Source organism: Rissa tridactyla, chromosome 7 (genome assembly GCF_028500815.1).
Source record: "Rissa tridactyla isolate bRisTri1 chromosome 7, bRisTri1.patW.cur.20221130, whole genome shotgun sequence".
NCBI classification, from domain to species: Eukaryota; Metazoa; Chordata; class Aves; order Charadriiformes; family Laridae; genus Rissa; species Rissa tridactyla.
Window position 1 is genome coordinate 28,375,875 of NC_071472.1, and position 21,873 is coordinate 28,397,747.

Sequence of the window (21,873 nt, forward strand, 5' to 3'; positions counted from 1 at the left end):
AAAAATATTGCAAAATGAGGCTGCTATCCCAGTAAACAGGTCTATTTAAATGCATTAACAATGTCAATTTGCAAAAGTACATTACAAATTTCATTTCAATCACCAAATCTTGTTCAACCACTATAATTTTAACACAGGAAAAAAAATATCTCACCTGATTATATCCATGGCTGTGATATATGTTCTATACAGTACTATTTTCAACACTTACATATTTTTATTATTTCCAGGTCAACATATCAAAAGATGACATTTGCTTTTTAATTTTTTTTTATAATAATCTGAACTACTACGTAACTGAAAACAATTTCCCTCAGGAGATTTATATTTTCACTACTAGAAATAACAAGGTTGATTAGTTTTTATTTTTACCCATACCTGGAATGCTGTGAAGTGCAAGTACTTGACTTGCACTCCTCATGCATTAGAAATGTCAATGTTGAAAGGTTAAAAGCAATATCCATTTCATTTCTGCATATTCAAACTATACAGAAGCTTGAAAATATATAAATCTAATTTTAAGTAATAAACACAACAGGAATAAATTAATTCCATTTTCTTGATTTTCTCTACTGAGACTCTGCTGAGAAAACGTTGAAAGTGCTAATTACATGCCTGTTTCCAAAGGACCAAACCAATTTATTATGACCTTTAACACACGATTGATTAGGAAGGTTTGTATTCAATTCTTGTCAGGGTACCCTTGAAATACAGAGAGTTTAATCACTTTAACTTAGTTAAAACACCAAGCAGTAGACAAATAAAGGAATAAATAATGGCTTATCTTCAATAACAGGAACTTAAAACAACATGGGCAGGAGACAGTTTCCAACTCATGCAAAATTACAGTCAAATGTGTCTCATTTGTGAATATTCCTCTCTTCACTAACAGGTCAGACATTTGCCCCTCTGACAATGTAGGGGTCACACTGCCACAGTACGCAACACAGGGACAATGTGAAAGTTCTTCAGCATGATGGCAAGATAGCGCATTTCTAGTCACCCCCACGTATCAGAACAGCCTCTGGAAAGTTACTGTGGTAGCCACAATGTAAAGCATCAAATGAAAGTAGCACGTCACAGTTTGAGGAGTGAATGGAGGCATGAAGCTCTCACCTCTTGATTCTTAAGTTTTATAGGAAACACAGTCTGGGGCTTGAGCTCAAGCCACCGGCTCACAGTATTCAAGAACAACCCCAAGCTTACCTGCATTACCTTCTGCTGAATCTCCTCTAGTTGTGTGCGCTTGCTACGTTGTCTGCAGACTTCCTGGTAGCGGGTATATTGTTCTCTGAGTGAATCTAGCAGCTTCATCACCTGTGGCTGAGCAAGAAGTTCATCGTCCATTGGAGACCAGGATACCCCTCCATCTGAACCATTGAATCGACGCTGTTGTAACTCAGATAGTAACTCATGACCTTGAAGGATACATGTAATGACGTGGTTAATTTAGATTCAAAAAACAAGCAAAAAATTACTAGTAATCAATGCCTGCTTTTAGACCATCCAGCGGTACATTTTTGCAGCTAATGATCTTTCATGAATTGGGCACATTTAATGATACCATTTCAAGCAGAGCACTGGCCACGGTTTGTAGGGTTGTATCAGTCATAAAATAGGGTAGAAATCACAAGGTATATTTTATTTTAGATATATAAAAGAGATACAGTGACTAACATTCATATTGACAATAGTATTGATTAATGTAAAGAAAAAATCGCAAAGCACAATTCTGAGACCGAAACAACTGTAAGTATTTTGGTTTACTTCAAAATACTGTGTAGCATCCAAAGTATTTCTCTCAAACAATTCATATTCTTAGATTAAATGAATGATCTAGAAGCACTAACAAACGGAGCATATAATTTCTGTGTTTCTTTCAGGATTTTTATTGCAAGTACGAAACTTGCTATGAAAGCGTGGAGCTGAATACTAGGTATTTTGATCAATATTTTTTTCTCATTTTTCTTTGTGCTCTTAAATACAATATCAGGGTACAGACTCTCTAGAGTGTAACAATTTTCATAGATGCAAAATTAGTATGTTTTGATTACTTAATCCTCTATTTAAACTATTTGAAGAATGTTATTGTCAAGTTGTGGTAAAGTTTTCAGGATGTAAACACCATACTACCAGTAAACCTAGATCAATTTGTTCCCCAAAAGCTCAATGAACAAGTTAACAAATAAAACAGTGTTCAGTCACTAAAGAAATGTTGGTATAAAAGTGAAAATCTCCCAATTCCATATCACCAGTTCTGCAGGTCTTAAAATGATAACTTGCCAGTTCAACAAAAGAAAAAAAATTACCACTAGGATAGCAATTGTAATACCTCAAGGAAAATACAGAAATATAGACTCTAAATTCAACTGGTATTATCTAGAGAATCAAAATGCCAGGGGCTTTGGAGATTGCAGCAACCAACTTTAAATTACTCAGCATATATTCTTGTGAAATGAACACGTCTTAAGAATTTAAATCCATTTTGCCATACTATGGAAATAAACATCTTTTATAATACTAGGCACAGATAGCTGCAGAGCAAACAGACTTTAAGTCATAGTTCTACTGAGATAATTTTGAATTTTTATGGTATTGTTTCAGCGGTAAGGATTAAATGTTTTCAACGGAAAAACTTTTTTTAAAACTAGATTCTTATCAAATTCCAAGAACTATACTTTGTATGTGGATTTGGAGCTTGTGAAAGCAACAGTACTTGTAACTATGGAAGACAGAAGCCTTTTATCTAAAACCTCAGTTTGTTCATATTTACCCTTAAGAGATGGAAAAGTTTAGTTGGGGAAAGTTTATTCTTTATTCTCAAGCTTTCAGAACAGTGAATCTAACAAAGAGAAAGGTTGCCTCTTAGGAACTCCCATGATTTAATGAAAGTTATTAAACTTCATAGCTCAAAAAAAATTCATTATGCCATAATTAAGAAAACAGAATACATATAAACTAATGCTCTTGGGAGCCATCTGCTAACATAAAATTGAAGTGTCATATTGTCCAAAAAATTTTGCCATTAGAGGAGGATACACAATTAGACTAAAATCTAGTGACAGTGTCTATAGACACTTCATATTTTAAAAACATTAAAGACCACAGCAAGGAGCTATTATTTCACCTTTTAACTCGAACAATATTATCCCACATCTAAATAAGGTAAAATTTTATGCAGAGAGCATGTAAAGCCACTAGTTCTCTGTGGCAAATATTACATGTGATCCACACATTAGTTTGTAGGAGTCTATAAGATAAGGATTCTGAGCACTCAGACTCTAATCACCACCTTAACACTATGAATTACTTCCTATTCTACAAAGGCACAAATCTTTAAGCAAACTTCCATTCCAAATCAACACTCTATTATACATTATTTTCAATAGGAAATTCACCCTAAAAAAAACCAAACCCAAAAGATTTCAATCAAAGAACGCCAAATTATTTAATGTTGAAGGGAGAATCGAAGCAGTGAAGAGTCAGAAGACTGCATTCTTCACTTTTACAGATGGTCAGGTCAGAACTAGGCTGACACAAATTATCAGAATTGTGTAGGAAAATGCTATACGTATTGTAACCATTTGGTGGCTACCAAGACAAATTCATTCTATAAGGCCAACACATCAACATCATCTAGAAACAACATATTCTCAAAATTAAATGTATTAATTATGGTAATAACGAGAAGATGTTATCAAGATTATTAAAAACTATAATTAAAAAGACACATTTGGAGTTCTTCCATTTGTTAACATCACTTTTTTTAACCTAACAAAGATTACATTAATTGATAAGCTTGTTACATTGTGAAGATGGCTAAGATAGTTATTGTGCCTTCTGTGCTTTCATTTGGGGCTTAGAAATGAATAATGCTACTTTATTGACCAACTTTTTTTTAAATTTTATTTATTTTATTTTTATTTTTTTATTGACTTACTATACCTGTCTGCAATACCGTCTCAGGATCAACTGATGGAAGGAAGTTCAAATCTATTGATCTTGAACAAAACAACAAACACATTATTAATAATAATAAGCTTAGTAACTACTTAAAGTAAAAAACATAGTAATAATTTGTATTACAGTAGCACTAAAAACTTCAGCTAAAGCCAGAGCTACCTTATGCTGTATGTTTCTTTCCTTACTCAGTAATGTCCTCACTTTTTCATCTCACTGTATGAAAAGTTCAGCTGCATGTGGTCAATAGACAAATGATCATCCATCTACACACACTGATGAATTTTGTAGTCTATATTACAGTCTTTCAGAATTTCTTTATACATTTCAAAATATTAAAGGCAATAGTTTGGATTTCCAATGAAATTTTGTAATCCAAAAGTATTGATTCCAAAAAGCAAATCACAAACCTCTCTTTTTCTTGATTTCCTTTATCACTTCCATTGTTAATTAGAGCAAGCTCATCCAGTAAGGATGTTGATTCCTTTGTGAACTTTTCAAATACCTAGATAAAAGGCAAGTTTTAATTTAGGAAATGAAATATAAGTGGCAGTATTGAAGGCATCAGTGCAAATCTATCCACTAGTTCTGTTAGAATAGTTCAATCTTTACACAGTGTAATTATTTCCCAACATTCAGATGGTAGGGTAGAAAGAATAGAAAATGCAGTTTTGTTCAAGGAGCACTTAAGAGTGCTAAGATTCCTTAGGCAGACAGTAAATGTTACATTGAATATAATGACGATGGACTGAATTATTAAATACTGAAAAATTAAGATTTCTCCAAACCTGTAAGTTCATATGGACATATTTATTCTACATTTTCATTTAAGCCTTTAAGTAAATCTGAATAATAATGCTAGAGAATCAAGGCATGTTACACAAGCATCTGACAGCTCACTTGAATGCATTAAAATAATCAACTTTGTGAAGATTCCAGCTTTTAATCACCACTAATATGGGCTATATTGTAATGAATAACTAAGATAAAAGAAAAATGTATTCTATAGAAATATCCTTATCAGTTTCTTTGATTATAGGATCTCAGATAACTAAGCCTGTATAGTCAGACTGGAGATCCTAGATGGAGATGCGCATTTTAAGAATAGATCACATGGGAAAGGAACACACGGTTTCTTTGAAGATTAAATACTTTTTTTGAAAATTCAATTTAAGTGACTGAAAAACAAGTATCTCTGAAGAACAAATTAAAAACATTCTGGAGTGCTATGCGTACCAACAGTTGCTTAAACAATTTGTGTCCATTAATGAATTTGGGGTGTATTTGCTCCTAGACATTGACAGCATCTCTGTATTTAATGGGGAAACTCCACTGACAGAGGTTTTAGTGTAGGACAGTTTAAAACTTGTCTCTCATCCAGAGGAACCAAAGCCTAAGAGATAACCTCAGAAGATCTGCAGAGTCCAAGTATTTCCTCTTTGTTTTCAATTTCTCCTATCAGCAGCCAAATAATTTCTCTTTGTAGTGACTATGCCATACACTCAGGCTCTTCTAGAGTGAGGGCGTACATGAGAGCTTCATTAAGTAACTTGTTGGTTCAACAAATTAATTACATTAGCTTTATCATCCCTTGCACAAATCCAGCGTTAATTATCACCATAAGGCCATTCATGCATTTGAACTGCACTACTACACATATGACAATTTCTACACACTTAGCAGTTCCTACACAAATAAAAATTCATGGCTCAAGAATGAGACATTTGGAAAAAAAAAAAAAAACCCAAACAAAACAACAAACCAAAAAAACCCCAAAAAACTAACCAGCCTCTTATTCAACCAATCCATGTGATCATAGGTGAGAGTTCCTCCAAAATCTTCTGTTAGTTGGCATGGTTCTATATATCGAGTCAGCTTATTAGCAGACACTAAAATAACCTGCAACAATAAAATAAATTTGAGGTACACTTGTAAGTAATGCTTATATTTTTCCTTAAGTACCTGAGAAGTTGTGTTAAGTGTGTCCAGAGTTACTGAGCAGATCTTTCTGTGATTCAGAGAAAGTAACCCTCTTACTGCTAAATGTTTAAATGAAGTACAGATGGTTGCAATTAACATGGGCTTAAAACAGACAGGTAATTTTGATATGCAGTGTACATCTCTCACGTAAGCCTGTAAAAGCATCATCCGTACCACCTCACTTATTTACAATAGGAAAAAGAAATATGTTTCTTGGATATCTGGTTTTTTGGTGGTAACTGATGCTTCTTGATTAAGTCATACACCACACAATCTATTTTTAGTGAATATAGTAGCAGGATATCATACTGCAAAGCACTTGGTATTTTTATCACTCTCTTGCAATACTTCCAGTCCCAGAGGTGAGTTTGTGCCATAAAAGTTAAATGCCTGCATTTACTGTGCAAACATGCTCAGTAAGAGTTGGATCAACTGTACGTTTTCCGTGAGTAGTCAAATTCAAATTTTAGTATGCTTAAAAGCCCGAGTCATTTGCCCAGGAGACAAATCTAGTTCATCAACTCCTTCAGGAAACAGAAGAAAACACAGGTCCACTGCTAGTCAGAAGACTAAATTCTCCCCTTCATTTCTGCACTGTAGAGGCTCCTGGCTAAGCCTTATTCATATGAACCTAAACCAAAATTTGGCAGCACAGGTTGCTTCAATGCATGATATGCTAAGCCTTCAATAACTCCTGCGGAAACAAAAAACCTCTCTATGGAAGCAGACATATTGGCAATATATAGCTAGAAAGAAAAATAATAATTTCAGAACTCATCAGATCATGCACATAATCTTGCACAAGTGGCGTTCTACACCTAGACTAGTGGCAGGGCTAATCCAACACCCTCCATATGCTTTAAATTAATAACTGATATTTCTAGGTGTCAAAAGTACAATTTGCCTCTGAAGCTTCTGAAATACCATTTTAATCAGTTACTACAGATTAATAGTCCATAAGAACATAGGCAGAGAGCCAAAGAAAAAAAGGTTGAAAACCTGTAGGTGCAATGTTGCACAGGGAGAAGACACTTCTCTTTTAAAGCTATGAATTCCACTTTAACTTCACCACCTATAGCATGCAAACTTGTGCTGTCACAAATCACTATAACTTTTCAAAATCCAATCACAGCAATTGTGTCTGACCTTTTGTGAAAATAAATGTCAAATTACCACATCCTGAAAAAAGTTTTCCATTATGAATTAGCATTCCACCTCTGCACTTGAATTTCACACTTCAACATATTGTCTATTGTGCTTCACAAAGCTCTTCAAACTCCTCAATAGTTTAATACCTTGTTAACAGCATACTTTGTCACCTTCCCTCTAAAATTATCATTACCAAACTGCAGTAGACCACTAACCACAGAGAACATCTTTAGTTTCTCCTTGCTCTGAAGAGAATGGTGACGGCTTTCTATTGCTTGACCAGCTCTCAATACTCCTGGATAAGACAGAGGTACAGATGAAGACCATTTACAGTTATAAAAATAGAAATATCCCACTTGCAACTGAACTGATTTCTTCCCCTTTTTTTCAGAGGCTTTTTTTTTTTCCTGGAGTGAACACAATAAAATGTTTTCCTAATCCAAAGTAAAAGCCTTTGGAGAGACAACTACAGCTGGATGCTAAAGTAAACAGCTTAAATTTCTTGAGGGAGAAATGAATAGACCAGAAGAGATGGTAAGAGAGAAAAAAAAAGTATAAATTATTGAATCCTTAAATCTTTGCTTCCCTTCCCACTTGATCCACTCATTTCTCAAAACAGTGACAGCAAATAAGGTGACAGTGGTAGTAGGTTTCAAATATGTCCTGTTTGCTACTGACCAGAGTCCCTATCATCATTATCTGTACTCAGTTCTTTTTAAAACCTAGAAGAATCGTAGCAGCTCTCACTATTGCTCCACTCTAATGAGCAAACTTGATTTGTACAATATTGGCCAAATTGTGAAAGTCTTTGCAGAAATAACTCAGGGCAATGTTTTGGCAGAAGTAAAGATGCTGTATTTTTGAATAAAATCAAAATAACCTTTTTAAGAACTGCCAAACAAAACAAAAAACCCCATGTACTGCAAAGTCTTGTGCTTCCGCTGCAAAGCTCCCTTATTTCTCAGGAGTGAGACTACAATTATTTATCTTTTTTCTAGTAACGTGATTTGGACCCATGCAACAGTGCCACTAACACTTATCCTTCATAATAAAGAGCTCCGAATACTGTTTGACCTCTCTCTCTCTCTCTCTCTCTCTCTCTCTCCCCCCGTCATTTGCTGGTTTTTGCAATAATTTTGATTGATCATTTGCAAGAGATAGAGGCAGATGTCAAGATCAGAGGGGAATTCTGAATATTCAATAGGACATGTAAATGTGCCCCCCAAATGTTAAAAACATCCATCTCAACTTACTTTCCTCAGGGGAAAAAATGAAAAAACTCTTTAATACAAATGTCACAGAGTCAAAACCAGGAGTTACTGGCAGACAGGATGGTGTAAGATTTCAGTAACAAGGCGTTTTTTTTGTTTTTTGAGTGTGTAATATCACAGCAGCCACACTGCTGAACCTAAAAAGGAGCAGTTACTTTCCGAAAGAAGACAGCACACATCTCTTGAGAATACAAAATTTAAACAAGTGGAATCTAAGCATATGATCTTCTAAGAGCAGTAAACATCTGCATTAATCTTCATAGCTTGGTATCAGTGAGCAATGCATCCCAGTTCTGGATGGTAATATTTTACAGAGCAAAAGCTTTATACTGGGAAATAGGTACAGAAGCACTGTAAGGGGACTAAATCCTATGTTTAATCTCAGGAGCAAAAAGGTCTTAATCCGTCTTAGTTTAAAAGAATAATTGGCATCATCTCTTAGAAAAAGTATTTATTACCAAGTGACATTTACACAACACTGTAAACGTAAAAATACACTGAATTTCACACAACAAAAAAAGTCAATCCTAACAAATTCATTTATGAAGATAAAATAATGAATTAGATACACATATCTAGGTTGCTTATAATTTGCTTTATAATTTCAAGCAACCTAATCCAACAACCAAAAAGTCTGACCAACTTCACAATTCTTTGTGAGAATTCTTACCAGCTGTGCCCAAATACCAGGAAGTTTATATGGGCTGAAAGTCCATATAAACCAACCAACACATGTGTCACCAACACGTGACACAGTTTCTCACTTATTTTAAGTAAACTTCATGATCATGTGGGTACCAAGTGATTCTAGCCATAAAATAAGATGCATCTTTAGAAAAATAAAAAGATTCTAAGAGTAACAGAATACACAGTACTACCTGTTTGGTGTTATGCAAAAGTGATAGAAATGCAACTAAAGTATGCTTATGCACACAATAATATATAATATTTAAATTATCTCTTCTGATTTGTTGCATTGCAAGGTAACTGACTAAGAGTGTAGCTACTGTAAGAGACTATATTAAGGTATTTACTGAATATGAACAGAACATCACTGCCTCATTTACTAATTTTAATAAGTTAGTATCAAAATATTTAATACTTTTTTCATTTATTTACTGGAACAGAAGAACCTGTCTTTCCTAAAACACTTTTTTTAAAAGAACATTAATAAAGCATGCTAAAAGCTGATAATACTTATCTGGTCGCTGTTTGGTAATTTTGGACAAATCTTATTCAAGCAGGCATAAGTAGAGGGGGTTTTGCTCATTTCCCAAAAATTCTGCCGAGAAACACTGGGAAGCCCAGATATCTCTTCCCCTCTCACAGCCTGGTTGATAGATATAAAATGCCAAATCTTGATAGAGTCCTTTGGGCTCAATATTAAAGCTGTTTTCTCAGTGGATTGATTCTTGATGATTTGTTATGCCAGCAGCTTACATATCCAAACAGCTTTGGAAAAATATGGGGAAAGCTTCAATGAACAAGGGAGAGATTTTGCAAGAATGACTTTGCACTTCAGCCTGTGCAGAAATCAAAATTGAAGAATGCCTACATTCATTTTTCACACTACAGTGAAGGCAGCTTTTGTAGAAAACCCAGCAACTTTTTTTTTTTCTTCTTTTTTAAATTAAGTGTTAATTAAATCAGATTCTTCTTTGGCATTTGTTTTTTTTTTGAAAGTTAGCTATGCTTATTCTCCATCAAACTCAGCTGCTGGAAAAACTTAAATATGGCCTCAACTATTTTCCTGGTGATTTTTCAAGAATAACTATGACACTTTTCACAGACAAAACATAGCTGCCCATTTATCTGGTCTGACAGTGATTCATTGCCATTGAGCTCTAAAGCAAAGACTTCCTCTTCACAAGAAGAATCCCATTGTTTGATGATAAATATTATTTCAATCCATTTTTTGAAACACTATTTGATTAAACACCGAGTAGTGTTATTTGTTAACATGGAACACTAATCTATACAATGAACATTTGCATTAACGTTACACCAAGAAACACAAGTTAAATATTTATCTGGCTAGCACCACACAGAAATCTGGCATACTAGAAAGCCAAGAGCAGCTACCAGAACCTAGATATATACACTAAACTCTCAACTCCACTCCCAGTAACTGTCTCCTTCACTTTCCAGCCCTCACAGTTTTGCCCACCCATTCACCTTCCCCTCCAGGGCTCATGATAATAATTAGAACACTATATTTTTTTCCATCCTGGAGAAGAGACCTAATAAGCGCCCTTGTATTTTCCAACACACCCTTCTTTAGGACTGAATTTAGAACATGACGTAAATGCAGGCTTACGTATTCCATCTCCCAGGGACAATTCCCTGATTCGGCCCAGGTTTTTTAAGAAAGGACCCATTGCCTCTGGTGTTAAAACAGCAGCAAAGATACATGCAGGTGAAAGGAGAGCTGCATTTAAATAAACACCATTTTGATAAAAAAATTGAACTGCTATATGTATTTTTGGGGAAAGTCCATAAAAGCTACACATTTTGGTGCCTCAGTATTAAAACACCGAGAAGATCCAACACAAAAATTAAAGATTTCCTACAAAGCGTTAGTCATTCTTCATTCTGTGGAGCAATACTCTGCTTATTAGCATGATTCTTAAAAGGTAAATTGGAATGATTGTGCCACAATTAATTTCCAAACAGAATACTGAGAGCTAAGATATAAAGACACATGTAGTAACAATGGCTAATTTCGAAATACAAGAACAGTATAAAAAACCCTTGTAGCAACACAGTAATAAGTTCTGGACCTCAGTGTGTTTTCAATGGCTTAAAAAAAAAAAAAAGCACATATAAAACTGGTTGGGGTAGAGATTTTTGTATTTTGGAACAGTAAGGAGTGCTATAACCATGTAACAGACATTTAATCACTTTCAGAATAAAGACCATTAGTCTAAAGAAGGTAAGTTTCTACTTAGGTATGTACCACTGACTTAGGCAGACAGAGAAGAGTTACTTTACTTGAATTGGGGACTGATACGAAAAATTGTGGCCTAATCACATAGGATTTAGCCTTTCCAGTTATTTTCTTAAACATTTCCTACACTTTGAAACAAATGACAAGAGCTTACTAGCTATTTTTAAGCCACGTAATGTGGAAAAAGCAAGACAGCTAGCTAGTATTTCTTTCAGAGCCATTCTTATATGCAAGTATATGGACCATAAACAGGTTGATATGCAGGAAGTTTTCACAGAAGAAAAGTGATTTTTAGGTTTCTGTACTCCTCTGTATATTGATGACTTGAGATTTTCCAGAGCAGATTCTGCTGATATACGATCACAAGAAATTTCTGACAGTTACTAGAGACTTTGAGTTGTTAGCTGCTACAGTGCAGGAGGAAGCGTTTAGACCTATTCAGACTTTGGACTTCAGGACTATCAGGATCCTTTTGCTATATACTCTCGTTTTTCCAACTGGTTCCCAATAGTTTATCACCTTTTTTCCTTTCTCTTTTTTTCTTTTTTTAAAAGCCCTTGATTTCTTTATCTCATTATCCTAAATTAGCTTTTAAATTTTGCTCCATGATTTCCACAAGGATAAGAACAGTAAGCACACTTTCTTCCTCTCTGCTTTTGACAAACTGATTTTAAAAGCACTGACTTAATATGTAAACCAGACTCAGAGATTATTTTTCCTCCCAGTCTCTTAAATGAATGGCATATGCAAAAAAAAACCCCAAAAACCCACCAGGCTGTAGGCAATTTTGCATTGTGTACAAACCTGTACATTTCTTCTACTTTTATGGTACACATTTTTCTCCAGTTACCCTACTTATCTCCATATGAAGAGCTCACATTCAAACACAACACACTACAGCTACTAACAAGAGTGATTTGTTTCACATCACTATGTAGAACATATTAATAAAAAAGGAAAAAGCAACACCTCCCAGCCCTCCAAAACACAGTTAGAAGTTTTTATATTCAAACACTATTCTTCATTTATTTAAAAACGTTAACAGTATCAAGCATTACAGTGTAACATACACAACATTTCAGCTGAAAGACACCCTTGGAAAATTACGAAGACAACTCTCCTGTTATGAAACATGGGCACAGGACCAGAAAAAACTGCTTCGATGAACACATGAACTGGTTGCTAATAAGCATTTTAGGGAGGAATAAAGGGACAGAAGAAAGCTCTGCTGGAGAATGAACTGGAATTCACCTGAGGCAGGTGAAAACCCAACACTAATAATAACCAGGAATAAGAATATGCACTTTTACTCTGCTGAATCAGCCCACCTCTTTATACTTATCCACCCAGTAGCCTTTTGATCTCAGTTCCCACAGTCACTTTCAGTGCTTTGCAACTCTCATCACCACATCTCACTCTGAAGCAGAACAGAACTTTCTTTGAACAGAAAGGCAGGCATTGTGATTAATGGCTTCATATGGCAATATTAAGCAAGGTATTAAAAACAGATCAGGTAGCAGGAAATAGAAGGTAGATGTGATGCCCCATTAGAAATTAGAAATCACAGTTACATAGCATTTACTTCAAATAAAATTAGATGATACTCAAATGAATAAAAAGATTTCATACTCTCATTTAAATGTTTAGATCATATTTATTTCATTGGTGCAAATCCAATCTTGAATTTTCCAAACAGTTATCCAAACCTAACCCATGATCCAAAATACAAGTTGGGTGTTGCTTTGTTTTTACTGCCAGTAATATACAGTTATGCAGCTTGTTTGTGCATGAGTTAGAGGCTTCCATAGCCTTATCAGTGCTCTGCACTCGTATCAGGAATAGAGTAAAGACATACTACTGTCTCTAACACAAATATTATTTGGAGCACAGGGAAGGTGGGTCATTTTTACTGAGCCAGCTTTCCTAATCACAATCAAGTAACAGACAACCAAGAGTTAATGCATGCTGAAGAACAAAGGCTTGCCTAATACCAAGGGTGATTCTTCATTATCTGGGAAAGCACAAGATTTTTCCTACTGTTCTCTCAGTTTTCCTTGTCTTTTAATGAAGAACACCATTTAAGAATGAGTTACTGCACAGGAAAAAAAAAAAAATCCACAAAAAAAACCAACTAAAGAAAGTGCAAGATACAAGGAAAAGCCATGAGCTAGGATGGTATCACACAGCCTTGTTAGAAACGCCTATATCAACCCTATACCAACAGCTGCTCATTATCCAACCTCAGTCAGACAACAACTGCCCCAGAGCTGATGGCTCATGCAAGCAAGCAGTCTCACCCTCTTTCAGTGCTTCTACATCAGGCAGGAGGGAAACTCAAGAACAAACACCTATCGACCAAAATGAGAATTCAGCAACTACCTGCTATTATCCTCTACTCATACAAACTTCTGATCTGTCCACGCATCAAGCCAAAATACAAGGAGGCATTAGGGAACAAATATGAAGTTTTCCTCCTGCCTAGGAAGCAGTTGCTGTGTTTTAATGCTATGATTATTTTTCTTGTAAAATGATACATCACTGGCTACTTTCCTTACAATTGACGCATTTTGATACATGTCTGCATGAAATGCATCTCTAATACTTTAATTATTTTCTTCTTCCTAAAACTTCAGAATGATTATTTTAAGAGAACCTTAGATCAAGATTTCAGGTCAGGAAGAAATGTTTATGACTCAGTAATGAAAAAACTAGTTTAAAAACAGAAACCAAAAGGTTTAGTTACACAGCTCCAGTGGCCTATGCCAACAATGCCAACATCATCACTGGCACAAAATATGCTTCATGAAATTACTAAGCTTACTAAATTTCATTATGGAATTATCATTTAATGACTGTTAGCCAATCCTTAAAGTCAAGCAATAAAATACTTTTATCATCATAGCCATGTAAAATTATCTCTAATTCTTGAACATATTTTCTGTAGGCTTTCTGCTTATTTGTCTAGAAATAGATTCTAGCCGAGTCATAAAGAAAAATGCAAGAAGAATCTTCTAGAGGATTAGAGGATTAATTTCTAAACTGGCAATGCCATGATGTACACAGTAACAAACGCTGTATAAAATTCTTTTATACTACAACTTCAAAGGCTTACTGAACTTGTCCAAGGACCATATTTACAGGCGTGCAGATGGGAAAAGAGAGACTAAGTCAGACAGTAGGGACTGCAAACGAGGGAGGTTCACCTTTATTACTGCCACTCTCTGGACTTTGGTGTTTACCTTATGTCCTGAAAGCAATTGTGTGAAACAATATTGCAAACTTAAGTCACTTTCTAAATACGAGCTCTTAAATCATCCTTTTGAGTACAGATGATTGGTTCAGTCCTTTTTTTAATTCTCATCTTGGATGTGCTCCAAACAATAGGCTAGTTTATAAAAGGTGGACACCACCATACTCATGTTTTTGATTAAAGAAGCTATGCCTGAGCTGCCACATGCTGAACTTCAAGATGGAAATATACTTTGACCACACGTCCTTGCCAGTTCCTTCACAAGGGCTTCAGGTGAAGGGACAGACAGACAGCTGTGAAAGCCAAGAGAGTTTAACTGTAATGCAAGTCACAAGATTATCACAGTTGGAACCACTTCCAGTGGCAAAATTTCAGGCACTTCACTACCATTATCAGTGAATATCTTGCTGTCTACAGACTTTCAAACACACAAGTGGCTGTTCAGTTGAACTTGGGCTACTTTTCAAATCTGTCTTTAAAGAATTACTCAAAAAGAAAATATGATCTTCATCTGAAAGATAAACAACCTCAAGGCAGACGTGTAGGATTTCCTTACTTACAAGACTCTAAAGCAGATTACAAAAAAAATGAAGTAATGTAATAAAAGGAATCTTAAAGCAGATTTTAAATTAAACAACAAAAGGTTTTTGTCATCCAATTGAAAATAGGAATCTTAGCCCTTATCCCCACGCTCCTTCAGAGCACTTTCACATGCAGGAATTTTTTCCTAAAATGAAGGCCCCTATACTAGGTAAAGTCTGATACAAGACTTAACAACACAAAAATTCACATGAATTAACAGCACTATATCTGGATGATAGAGTCTTTAGGTTTATATCGTTTAGCAGTTACACAACCTTTCAGCTGCCACCTTCCAATTCCTATTCTACCTGAACTAAGTTTCCTTCAGAAGTATTCAAAAATGTTATAATCTTATCATCAGAAAGAATTACACAGCATTGGCCAAGGCTGCAAAATGCTTTTCTATTCAATCTCTTTCACAAAAAAGATGCTAAGAGCTTTGTTGTACAAAACAAGTAGATATTTTAGTACTTGGTGAGCACAGCAAGTGTGCTGTAGTTCAAACAAGATTAGCTTCAGATATGGTTGGAAAGATTGATGATACCGATAATTTTCTAAAATAGGGAAAGTTGAGGTTTCTATTAACCTCCCAAAAAGATAAGAGAACTGTGAACATTAGTGTGTCATCTCTTGTATATACTCTGCCTCACAAGCTATGAACAATATCAGCTTATATTTGTCACACTGAAGGGACCTATAACCTTTGTTACTAATGGCAAAGAACTCAAAAAATGAGAGAAGATGCATACAACGACGAGACGTTCTTCAAAATGGTTTCTACTGATTTAGCGACACCATGCAACATGCTACAGTCGTGAAAAAAATTCACACTAAACCCTGTGCAACAATTTCTTACTCAAAACATCCACTATATGTATCAATCAGCTTTCTCCTCTCAGTTGGCAAAGATAAAATGCCACACATTTCTAATTTGAGACCCACTTCATTTAATGTTCTTATTAAAGAAGGAAAAAGTTAAAGACTACAGTGGTTTGTTAAGGGTATCCACAAAGCATCTGGAATGTAACTATTTTAAAGAGACATTAATTTTCATCCAATTATTCTAGTATTCCAGAAATGGTATTTTTGACTGAAGTAGACAGAAGTTCTACGTACCTCAAAGCCAAGTCTATCTTTCTCTTTCCAAAAACAGAAATGTGTAACCTTCTTATCCCAAAATTCATCTGGCTTTACTACACAAACAAGTGACACCTCAGCTGGAACAACGTTCTGGAAAACAAATGAAAAAAGAAGTAAAACATTCAAGATCAAACCTTCATTTCCCACAGAACTGAATTCCACTTAACATGTCATCATTTATTCAAGAACTTGAAATTTACAGACAGGAATTAAACTCAGTCTCCTGCACCTACGTCACATGTTGGCTCCATTCTGCTTTGCAGTAGATTGCACTAAATTTCATAGCAAAATGTCAGAACTGAAAAGAAAATCTAATCTCTTTACTCCTAGTCCTGAGGCATAACCATTAGTTCATACTACATCAGTACAGAAAAACATGAATTATTGGCTAGGCTTAATTTTTTTTATGGCATTTCATTAAAAAAATGTTAAGTACAACAGAGCTTTCTACCCATGACATTTGCTATGTAGAATGAAACAGTAATCAAAGTTATAAAAGAATTGTATACTTTATTATTAAAATCACATGTGAAAAGAATATATCCTACCCTTCTCCAGTACATATTGCTTAGACTAGAACAAAAGGGCTTAACATTAACATTTCAGCATATTAATTCATAGAAGTATTACCAGAAAAACATTCCTCAGCCTAAAACTGTAATTTCAGCTACCAAGTTGATTTTATGTTGTCACTTTAAATGTAGATCGAGGAACAAAGACTCTTGATTACTCCCAAGTCATCAGCTATAGCAATAAGCCAGTTAGATAATCACAGTACTGACATAAAGGTGACACGTTCCCTGGGAATTCTCTTCAAATACCTTGTTTTATATATAGAAATATAATTCTGAAAAAGCTAAATACATACAACTTAGCAATCATAGCACTGAAAAAAAAATGTATTTCATTCTTGCACCATTTTCACGAATATGCAAACCTATTTAAAAGTAGACAGTATTTTTAATACAGAAGTGCCTGATGACCAACCAGCACCTCTACGAACTACGTGTGTCCAAGCAGAGAGAAGTGGTCTGCACACGTGATTAGTTTACCTAGGAAAATCTTCTTTATTGCTTCCTTATCAAATTAAAGATACAGATGTGCAGCTTATGTTTCTGCAGGCTTCACGCTGATGGGAACTGTGCTGACAGGAAGCCAGTGAAATCTGAGCGTGGGCAAATAGCTACCTTCCCTGCTAGCTGAAGTTCCCACTAAATGTCACAACTGCACATTAGCTGACGTGAAAGCTCAGTCAAGATCATAATCAGAATATAGTGGATCCAATTACTGTAACTCTATTAATAGGAATGCAATCTTAGTCAAGAACAGGTGAAAGACACCTTGAAACAGACTTAAAACCCAGGAGCAACAATGAGCCAGCAGGGCAACAAAATTAAATTATTCATATTCGACACACTTTCTGAGGCTTCATCTAAGCCTGATACAGAGAAATCATCTGTGCAGTAAGAAAGGCAGTAGTCCAAATTCTCTAATCTATTCTGTGATGCATCTTGTATTTTCTTTGATCAGCAAGACCAGAAAATAACCTATACTGTTTAGCAGAAATAAGGCTTTATTGTAATTCCAGGGTTCTGAAAAGCTAAAATAATAAATTGTTATGAATTTCTATAATTGGGAATTGGTACTTGTTTGGGTTTTTTTCTCCTACTTTGTATAGCATCCAGAATATAATTTGTGATATTGACTATTATATGCAACTACAGACAATTCCAATGGAAACCAAGTACTACAGCACTTTGCAACAGAACCCGCTCAGCTGCACTCTCAGTGTGAACTGTTGCCGCGCAGACATTTCTACTACTCACAGCTGACGATGCCAGGAACATATTTCTGTATTTCCTTTTAACTAAAACTCTGTTTTAGAATAAGGTCTACAATTGTGTGTTCTCAGCATGTAATGAATTTATCCCTCTCTTGAGTGAGGTGTATCATCCACTTTTCAGATTGTTTCTTTCTGCACAGAACCACATTTTGTGATTTTAAAAGGCCATAAATTGTCTATTTCTCAATACAGAAATTACTGCCTCTACAACAAGACAGCTATTGGGTTCACATCTATAAAACTAATTAGGCAACTATGAATGTATAAAAAAATTGTTTACCTGTAGCATTAACACAACAGTCTTTACCACGTTCCATTGAGATTTTCTGCCATCCACTATCACAGTAAATCCTCTAGCTTTACACTTCTCGCTAAAAGAAGAAAAACACTTAGAAAAAATAAAATTCATGAACAAGTGTCATATAACAATGACCTTTGACTTTAACTCTACCTAAAAATACAACTACATAGTTTTTTTACTTATAAAAATACTATCTTATAAACCTTAGATTTACTCATTTAGAACTAACTTTCAATTTTAATGCTCAAGCATATTTTCAGTAGTACTGAAGTGTATTTCCAATACAACATTTATTTGTACTTTAGCAAGTCTGAAAAGGTTTCATAGATGTAAACTTTACAAAATCCTCAGAAAGAAGAGGCTGATTTACAGTTTCATAAGGAAGAGAAAGGGATGTCAGTTTTCACACGATTACTCGTGAACTGACACAATTTGAGGATACAGTTACGTAGAAATTGCAGCACTAGAAACTGCAGTGCACAAAAAGCCTCTAACAAGGACAGAGGCTTTGCATAGGGATCTACCAGAAAGAGTATTTTAGACTGACATCATCTCTTCTAACGACGTTCAAGCCTGTGTATACTACAAAAAAAAAAAACCCAAAAAAACCAAACAAACAAAAAACAAAAAAACGCTGCTGCAAATACTTAGCTGCAAAGCCAAAAATTCAAAGGTACTTCTGCTCAAGTACCAAATGGGAGGAAATAGTGAAAACTTTCCTCACTCTATGCATTCCCACCAAGAGCTCTGCAGCTCATTTCTAACTGAAGCCGGCAACAAGGCGCTCACAGCAACAGCTGGGCAGTGCCCAACGGTGGCAGCAACCTCTGGATACCACCAATGGCTGGGAAGCTTTACCTTCTCACAACCAGCACAGCAGCAGCCAGAAGAGGGCACGGAAGTGAGACCACAATTTTAGCATTAATTACCATGTTAGATATCATGTCTCGTGTTGAAATTTTTGTGTCCAGCAAAGTTATAAGTAACTAAAAAACATGACATTTACATGAGGTAGAAAAGCACTATGTCATCTTTAGCACCCAAATCTGGAATTACAAAACAAAGCCATGTCTGTGATCTCTTTAGCTTACAAAAAACAAAGCAACTTGCATGTAACTGTAGGCATTATGTTTCACTATGAAAATTTTAACTTTTATTTATTTCATGTTTAAGCTGAGCTTCATCAGGTATGGGTGGAAGGCAAATTTATCTTGCAATTTAAAGAAAGGGAAAAAAGGCACCTTACTAGTCTATTTAGGAAAAAATAATTACAAAGTTGGCTGCTGCTCCGTACCTGCTTTTGGTTTTAAGGAACTTCTAAGATCACACACATGATTTTTCTGGAAGCACTGTGAACATTCAGGCTTTATGCATGCAATGTTTAATCAGAATGAACTCAAAAAGCACACTACCACTACTTTTAAGAATAAGATGAATAATATTACTATAGCATCTTGAGACAAGTCCTTAGGTTCACTGGAAACTAGCAGTATCAGCATCTGCCCTTCTCTACTACTAAACCTATTAAAAAACCAAAACATCCAAAGAAACAACCAAATTCAGAAGGGAGCTACCACTTCTGAAAAGTTCAGTCAACACAAACAGAACTGTTTGTATGAAAGTTCAAATAAAAAAATATAACAAACAACAAAAAAAACCCCACACGGTGATTTGAGCCACAATACAGAGAATACAACAAAGGAAGGAAACTTTACTACACACAGACAATAGCATAACATTGCCATTTTTATTTTTCTTGGATTCTGAACAGGCCTCTTCAGAATCCAAGAATTTTAAATAGCATCAAAGAAAGGTGTAACAGTAGACTTAAATGCTAGGAATAAGTTGTCTTTAGTTTTAGGAAAGCTTTACACACACACACTCCCCAAAGAAATTTTACCCAGGACACTATAAAGAGTTATGCCTCTTAAATTTTGGACACAGCTATCCATCAACACTAGAATGCATATTTCAGAACAGTTACAACATATGTCACACACAACTGAATTAAAAGTTAACCATATTAGGTTACCTTACACATAGAACGTGGGAAAAAAGAGTAACATTAATGTTTCTTGGACAGCTATCTGCGTTTTGGACAACATCCCTCCCCACACCGCTCCTTTTTTCACACACTGTTCAGCAATTCTTTCCAGAACAAAAAAGACAAGCTTAGGCCAAAAAGTTTGCATTTCCCACTAAAAAACAAGATGCAAACAAAAATGACAATGATTTTTCCATACTGCCACCATAAAAGAGAGGTCATTTTTTCCACAACTGACAAATACAACTTAGATGTGGGAACACTGAACTTTGCTTGCAAACAGATTTCCCAGTTTGCATGGAGTACAAAGACTACTTTGATTGAATTTTCAGAGAGTTATTTTTATACTAATATATGTAAAATCATACATCAGGAGGAGACTGCGGAACAATTAATCCTTGCTAGAACAATGCCTGCATCTGTTCCATAAATATGGCCAAGTCCTTAACTCAATAAGATGACTTGCGCGGATGCACATTGGGGATTTTCATCACTTTACAAAAGACAACAAGCTGTTTGAAAAACCCCAAAACTTCCATGACTTAAAATGTTGTGCAATATACTCATATACCTATTGATGTTTTACTTGTAAGCAACCTGAATTTATTCTTTGCTTCTCTCTCCCCCCTCAGAATTTTTTAAACAGTCTTAACTACAAAAAAATTGTTTCATTTAATTGTGTTTTTAAAACACATATAGATACTAATAAGCAAAGTACAGAAAACAGTCTTTAGTTATGCCATTATTCCTCTGTTTCCAGAAGAGGAACTTAAAGGGATACAAAAGCAAGGATTTATCTGAAAGGCTTCTTTCCTTTTTAAATCAGTGGCACAAGAGAACAAAACAAAGCTCTGATAAAGATCGATCTCTGGATCTTAAGAAAAAAACGCAGTTAACTAAGCTAGGACCAAGCACTGTCACTACAAGCTTGCAAGGTTACATGTGCAGAACTTAATCAACAGTGATTTTACAGCAAGGTCTGGATGACAGTATACTCCAGTTGTCATTCAGCACATTTAAGCCGTATCTTAATTTTAAATATTTGAGTTGCTCATTAACTTCAGTAAAGCTTCGTATGTTTTAAGACTCAGTGCACACTTAGGCACTACAAGCTATGAAGATTAGGCACGTAGCAAAGAAAGAGAGGAGTTTTTTTTTTCACTTTGGGCTATACTACCTTTGCAAGCTTAGGAGTTTCATTAGAATGGCTCATTAATTTACATAGTAATTTAAGTGCACTATCATTAAAACGAAATTACCAAAGATATCACAAGAAAGGAGTGAAGAAATACACAAGACAAAAAAAGCCAAAGCCAGATATACAGAATAAAAGGAGATATGTGAGGCTTAGCAGATATCCCTTAGTTTATTGGGATGTATATTTCTAATTCCATCAGACAGTATTA

General features: G+C 35.1%; 1 protein-coding gene across 7 annotated transcripts in view; it reads right to left on the reverse strand.

The window, feature by feature from the left end:
• The window catches only part of SESTD1 (SEC14 and spectrin domain containing 1), a 58,787-nt gene that overhangs the window by 16,395 nt on the left and 20,519 nt on the right, over nt 1–21,873 (reverse strand). For 6 of the 7 annotated variants that reach the window (XM_054209227.1, XM_054209224.1, XM_054209226.1 and 3 more), the window contains 6 exons: nt 18,403–18,493; nt 16,256–16,369; nt 5,746–5,859; nt 4,371–4,465; nt 3,946–4,001; nt 1,207–1,418 (listed from right to left, as the gene is read on the reverse strand). In XM_054209227.1, coding sequence (XP_054065202.1) covers nt 1,207–1,418; nt 3,946–4,001; nt 4,371–4,465; nt 5,746–5,859; nt 16,256–16,369; nt 18,403–18,493 — 682 coding nt within the window. The remainder of the gene's footprint in view (nt 1–1,206; nt 1,419–3,945; nt 4,002–4,370; nt 4,466–5,745; nt 5,860–16,255; nt 16,370–18,402; nt 18,494–21,873) is intronic. The other variant, XM_054209230.1, reaches the window with a different exon arrangement.